General features: G+C 43.6%; 1 protein-coding gene across 5 annotated transcripts in view; it reads right to left on the bottom strand.

The window, feature by feature from the left end:
- Window positions 1-6,404, bottom strand: part of AZI2 (5-azacytidine induced 2) — a 28,152-nt gene extending 21,748 nt beyond the window's left edge. For 3 of the 5 annotated variants that reach the window (XM_051610082.1, XM_051610081.1, XM_051610078.1), the window contains exon 1: window positions 5,936-6,074. In XM_051610082.1, coding sequence (XP_051466042.1) covers window positions 5,936-5,951 — 16 coding nt within the window. In that variant the 5' untranslated portion in view covers window positions 5,952-6,074. Of the gene's footprint in view, window positions 1-5,789; window positions 5,871-5,935; window positions 6,075-6,277 lie in introns of those variants that run through there. The other 2 variants (XM_051610079.1, XM_051610080.1) reach the window with 2 other exon arrangements.
- Between the last annotated feature and the right edge of the window lie 747 nt (window positions 6,405-7,151).

Raw genomic sequence — 7,151 nt, forward strand, 5'->3', positions numbered from 1 at the left:
TAGAATTGCTAAATACATCTAAATAAATTAACACAACCCTAAAAAAAAAAACAGAAGGCACAAAAAGTTTATCTCTGTACTGCAAAAAACTTTCTGAAGTATTTTTAAGGAAAAAAACAACCAAATGCAAAGTTACTTCTCCAGCACCTGCTAAGCCTGTACTAAAAGGCCAATAAAAGATACAAGCTCATACAAGAACAAAACCTGGCCATTAAACAGTGTACAATCAGCAGTCTTATAAAGGTCATGGTGAAAAGCACAGTCCACCCGCCTCTTTGCTCTGCTGTCAGGAAAAAGGGGGGCAGGGAGGAGTAAGCATGCTCACAAATAGTTTTCTCTCCATAAGAAGCTCTCTCATGATATTAAAGTGACAGATAGAAAACCTTAGGGGACAAAACTTTACAAAATGGGGATATATTTGTGAGAAATCCATGGCTACAGCTGTAGCCTTCTATTTTTCTCTTTAAGGACAGGAATAAAAATTTTCTCCAGTATTTCACTGTTTCAAAAAATATTAACTGTAAGCAACAATCAAAGATGTGCTTTCTGACACAATATATATATTAGATTATTCCACAAGCTATGACTCCTCAGATGTGGCAGTCCCAGAAGGCCTTGCAGGTTGGTTTACCAGGTCCAATCACACACCTCTGCAAGAGTCTTAGTCTGTTGGGCTTCTCTAATTCAAAGCTACACTTGCATACGCTAGTGCAAATGCCCCAGAGCTGTCACTCTGAAACATCTGAGTGAATGTTGATTTCTCTGGAGTTGCAATTCATAAAATAAACTGTACTAGAGTAGCCACTTAAAGTGAAAGACTCTCCACTAGAATATTTGAATAGATAGACAAGTTATTGTCTATGAACGCAACAAATGTCCATGACAACCTGCTTTAAGCAAGCTTTACAACCCCACTTACCACACAAGAAAGGTCTCCCTAATAGTTTTGCGTACGTTACATTTAAATATATTTTAGAATGATCTACACATGAAGCAGGCTGTTTTAAAGTACTTCAGTCTTTACATCCAATAATACATACATTAAATGAATAATATTAGTGTTTGTATTTAATAATGTTCTAAAAAACCCCAAAGAACCTGAATGCACTGTTAGCAGGACATAGTATTAATTTCTAGCAGGAGTAATTATGTCTACCGTTTATAAGCATACAAGTTTGAAGAGATGGCACTATGGAGGTTTTCTTCCACTTATTGTAGAAAAAAATGGCTTCTGGAAACCACTTCTGTTGTTCATTGACACAATGTAGGTTAGAGAACAGCTTTAATATGTTAAATATCTTGAGAGTAAGAACATTTTCCCAGTTCATACTGACGCTTGGCAGGAATACAGCTTTTCTATTCATAGAGCTTTATAAATATTAGTCATTAACACCATGGGAGGTAGTTAAATAGGAAACATTTTACATATGAAGAACAGAGGATGCTGAAGCTCTAATAGCAAACAGACCACGGCACACACAGATTTCTGTAGTTTGAAATGCTAATCTTCTTGGATCAGGATGAAGGATAATAGAAGCAGGATTGCATTATTTTTTTCCCCATATTGAGAAGATTCTCATTTTGCCCTATCCTGAGATTTGAAAGAGAACAGAATGGTTTCCAAAGTATTTCCAAATGTCAAATGCAGATAATTTCAAGATATTTTATTGTTGTTTGTTTTTTTTCCAAGGCTACTAAGAGTCTGAGACATTTTACTTTGATTTCCTAAAGGTAGTATGAACAGTCTCAAGCTGCATAATTTCTGCACTGGTTTACCTTGCCCTGCATAGAAGGGTGTATGTCTATGTATGTAGACATAAAAATAAAACATAAAATTCAAGAAATGCCTTTGATCCACAGGAATCCTGAACGAGCATGTTGCAGCCCTCACCTAAATTTCAGAAAAGTTGTACTGCTTTTTTTTTTTTTAAAAAAAGACACTCCAGCAGAGCAACAAAAAATATCAATTCCTGCAGTCAGCAAAAGCTCCACACAGTATATGGACTATATGACACATGATGCTAAAACAAGCAAGACTTTCAGTCTCTTTAGCATCTATTATATTGCATCTCTCCCTCAGAAATCTTAGGTTCTCTTTGATTCCAGTCATGAACAGTTTGTTCTACAGAGAAAGATGTCACTTTTTACAGATACTTGCTCCATTTCTAGAGAAAAAAAAAGTACCTGTGTACATGCATCTCAAGAGCTGCTAGCTGTGGCCACTGCTTATCCTTACATATGGACAAAGTCCACAGCCTCAAAGCACTCCCTAAGAGTTCATGTGTATAAGGGTACAGCCCCGCAGCCCAGCTGACTTGGTGCTCTTCCCGAACACGTCAGCTAAATCAGACCTTCAAATCGCTTTCATTTTGCTGCCTCCAGGAAATGGAAAGTTACTGTCTATAAGCTCACAAACCAGATCACTGTAGTTCATCTGTCGTGAACATCCAGCTAAGCTGGAGGAGCCAAGCAAAATCTCCTTAGGTACAACAGGCATTTTTTTCCAACTCAAGCTTTTCACAATAAATAATATACTCCCATAAAAACTAGGAAAGTACTAAAAAGCCCACATTATGGCAATGATGCTTTATAAAGTTGACTTTCTCTGAACAGCTTCACACTCCACTATTATCTTCATCACCAGTTTGCAAACCCTACACACCCTCAATGCAATGTTTTTGCCTTTCTCTAGGTGCTGTGACAAAAACCACTTTTCCTGACAACCATCAGAAACAGAGGGGCAGAAAAAAAGGGAGTCAGTTAAATATTGTCCTCTCAGCATCATATATCCTTGTTTGTTAAACTATTACATTCAATATTGAAGCTAATTAGAAGAAATACTGCCACAGAAACACAAATAGGAACAAGATGGCTTCAGGCTGTTAAACCTTTTTAACACCAAATATAGCTACATTCAAAGGTTACTGAAAAAACCCTATGTTCTCATGCTAACACTGAACGTTATTTTAATAAACACTTTTTTGGTGTTCATTCCTTTCCACTTAAAAATGTTTATGAAGAACAACTGCTGATGATAGCTCAGAAGGTTTGTTTGGGTTTTTAAAAATCTTTTGTAAAACAAACCTCCTGGTCTAAGTTTCCTTCCACTCAATTCAACTGTCAGATTAATGCGTGTTCAATATGTCCACAAGTTCAGTGAGAAGGTATTATGAAAGCCTTGAATAATTACATGGACTTTTAATTCAACTGTAAACTCACCTCACCTGTCATAGCTATTAAAAGGCAAATTAAACTGAGTGGAAGTGATGGCCCTTTGTCATCATGCAATTCACTAACATCATGTCTGGAGGTCTCAAAGCCACAACTGGATATGGTGTTAGATAATCTCATCTAGGTTCCCTTTTCCAGAGATGGTTGGACCACATGATTGTTTCAGGTCCTTTCCAACATGGGCTGTTCTACGATTCTGTATTCAGACTTACACCTTACTATTTCACACAAATCTGGTCATTTGAACACAAGTTTCTGTTAGCAGCTGCCCAGGGAGGTGGTGGAGGCACTGTCCCTGGAGGTGTTAGAAAAACGGGTGGATGTGGTGCTTGGGGAGATGGTTTAGTGGTTAGGGGTTGTACGGCAAACAGCTGGACTTGACTGAAGGTCTTTTCCAAGCCTGATGATTCTGTGACTTTGAATGTTCAGGTTACTTATGCTTCACTTCCCTTTTCAAACTTCATTTCTACCTCCCAAATGTACTGTCAAATGTTAGTGGCATCTACCGTTTTATATACTAATAACTCAATTGAAAATATTATATAAGTAGGTAAATAATAAATGCAACTATAGTATAAACATATAACAAAAATGTAAGCTTGGTTGTGAAGTTGATTCTGGCTAAATCACATACATCTGGAGTCTCTCAAAGTCCCCCTTAGCAGAACCCACCACTAACTTCTACCAAGCTAGTTCCTAGCCTGACTCCTCCTGTACAGTATCCGATAGATACAAGAGTAACGAACCAGATCTCATTGCTACTGCAACTACTTTACTGAATACGGACTCTCTATCTAGAGTTCCTCTGCTTAGAAAACACTCATAAAATAATTAAAACATATATATAAAAAGGTAATTCCACATTGTGTTTCATCTCAACTTCTACCTTCTTGCTTATTTTCTTTTTTAAATCTATTCTAAAGAAATCAGGTATCAATAGCACGTGCAGGAACAGGTCTGCACTTTTTCCAGGGTAGTTCTCACTTTCCTAAGTAGACATCCCTCATTTAACATTTTCCAGTCACAATGGAGGATGTCCAATTCAATGTCTCTGTCAGAAGAACAAACGTTACTGGATTTGCAGCTTCATGTTCAGTTTTTCCAACACTGTGAGATTAAGTTACTCTATTTCTCCATCCTGAGTATACTAAATACAGTTTGCTCACATATTTGACAGAATAATTTCACACTTTCACCACCTTTAAACTATCACATGGGAAAGAGATATACTGGAAACCAAGTCAGAATGTTTGGGGAAATTCAGGCCATCTTAAAATTACCTTTTATTTATTACCCATTTTTGCTCTGCAAAGACGTCACTTCGCCCCCTTTGCTCTTTTAAAGAGGTTTTTACTATTTAATTTTCATTGTAAAATACAATCTAGCTTGTACGCTGGCAACGGTCACTTGACACTTTTCTGAACTGTAAGCTGTAGCATAAAAAGACTATGGGGAAAAAGGAGAGTTTTGTGGGTGGGACGGCTAAAACTCATATAATCTGATCTGGAGTTCACCCAAACAGTGTTTTCTGCCTCTGACTTCACTCAAGAATTGTTTGCTTAAAAATCGTGCTGGGAATTTGGGGTAACAGTCTCCTACTTGTTATCGTACAATCATCTGATCAACACTTCTATTACAAGCTCTTCTATGAAACACCAGTTCTTCAAAGAATATCATACAGTAGTAAACTCAGATTTGTTTTGGTTTCTACATTGATACATGTGCTAACGACAACTGGCTTAATTAGCAGTACTAGCATTTGATCACACACCAATTTCTAGGAATTAAATGCTTTCCATAGTTCACAATAACACTTCCTAGGAAATGCTCTCTCAAAAGACCACCTGATCTTTGGAGCCCAGAGCAGACTTGACTGTTATGACAATAATTCTTCCCTCACTCTGCTTCTTCCAAAGCTGGACTCCAGTGTGGAATTTACTGCATACTCACAGCAAGGGAATTGAGGAATTCCTCCACAAATGTTAAAGCTCCTAAAACCACTCACAGTTTACAGTCCAACCTACTCTTACACTTAACTTGCTGGAAGACAGATTTCTTTAAGGACATCAGAGTTATTTCACTACCAGGTAGAACACTAGGATTTAGAGTTGTAATTTTTTAAAAGCTGAAAGCACCATTAGCATGTAAGACTATCTCAACACTTATCTGCAGTTTCTTCTTCCAAACCAATACAGCCGGCAACACCTGTATTCTACTCCGCTCCAGTATTTCATCAGGTTTCTGCATCCACATCTCGTGCCAGTGATCCTACTTTTTTTCCCCCCCCTCATTTCCTTTGCCAGATTGGCCGGTACTAAGGCACAAACTGTTGCTCTGAAAACTCACCTGGTTCTTGGGCTTAATGAGATGCACGTTTTGGCTATGCGACTGCCCGAGACACACTCCCGACTCGCTAGCAACACCTGTAAGCTACACTCCCCTTCCCCCCGCGACGCGGAAGCAGGCAGGGACGTCCCACGAGACGCTGCCCACGGGCTCCTTCTACGAACGGTTGTAAAAAAAAGAAAACCCAGAAACCCAGGACCGCCCAGACCCACCTCTGTCCCCAGGGGAACCGCCGCTATCCCACCCAACACCGGGGCACGCAGCTCCCCAGGCCGAGAGGCAGGCCGCGGGGCCAGGGCCGCCCACAGGCCCCTGCCACCGGCAGCCCAGCCGGCCCGCCCCCCCCGCCAGAACCAACCTCTCTGGGCCTCCATCCGAGCAGGCGGGTCAGGAACCGCGGCTCAGCGGGGCGGAGCGGCAGCGCCGGCCGTGGCGGTCCCCGCCGGGGCCCCCCGGGCTCCCATCGCCGCCCCCCAGCCCAGCCCAGCCCGGCCCGGCCCGGCCCGGCCCCGCTCCCAGCCCCGGCCCCGGCGCCGCGCGAGGAAGTCAACAAACCGCGCACGTGACGCGGAAGGAACGCCCGCGGCCCTTCCCCCGTCCCAAGGGCTCCCGGAAGGAGCGGGCTGCGATTCCCGGCTGCGATTCCCGGCATGCAGCCTCGGGAAGCGGGCTCTCCCCTAGCCCTCGCCCCCCGCCTTACCCAAGCTAGGGTTCCGGGAGGCCGGGGCCGCGGTGCGGGGCCGTGCCCGGGGCTGCGTCCCGGCCCCTGGCGCGCTCCTCCGGCGGGGGCTGCAGCGCTGCCGCCCCTGCCCGCGGGGCAGGACCAGCTGCTCCCCTTTCCGGGGCGCGCCGAACTCCCCAGCCCGTGACCGAGCCGCGCCTGTTCCCGGGGAGCTGCCCCAGCCAGCCAGCAGCGCGGCGGGAAGGCGCTTCCCAGCAGGCCGGCACTCCCGAGGCGAAGGGCTTTTTGTGCTTCTCTTTTCCCTTTTACGTCCCTCAAGCTACATCCCAGCTTCCGGAGAAGTTTCCACCTGCGCACAGTTGGAAGAGCTAGAGGGGCCAGTGTAACATTTTACGTGAATCCTCCTTTTTTGTGTGTGTGTGTGTGCGTGTGGTGGTTTTATCGTGAGCAGCGATAAGCGCAGCGGCAGAGGGGAAGGGCCGCGCAGGCTCCGTTCCTGCACCGGGGTGACACGGTGGCTGACTGGGTGTAACCTCATCCCACCGAAACGCAGCTTTTTTTTCCTCGACCGAGTTCAAAGTGCAGCAAGAGTAAGTCTAGACCACAGCTCAGGACCTCTGCTTTAGGCATAAAAACAAGCTGACCAAGCAGGTCTAATGTAGATCTACAGGGGAGGGCAGCTGCGCTGTTCCAGGCTAACTTACAGCTTAACAGGAGTTTCCGGCTAAATAAAACCCCAACCATTTTGCTTTTATGTGATGAGAGTCCCTAAGGACCTTTTGCAACTGTATCACAAGGTCAGGTGGAGCAAGGAAAGTGTATTAGCATGCCAAATTGATTTAGGTATGAGAGAATATTGCCATATTGTCTGCTCCTTAAAGACCAAACGGGA

This window comes from Apus apus, chromosome 2 (genome assembly GCF_020740795.1).
Source record: "Apus apus isolate bApuApu2 chromosome 2, bApuApu2.pri.cur, whole genome shotgun sequence".
NCBI classification, from domain to species: Eukaryota; Metazoa; Chordata; class Aves; order Apodiformes; family Apodidae; genus Apus; species Apus apus.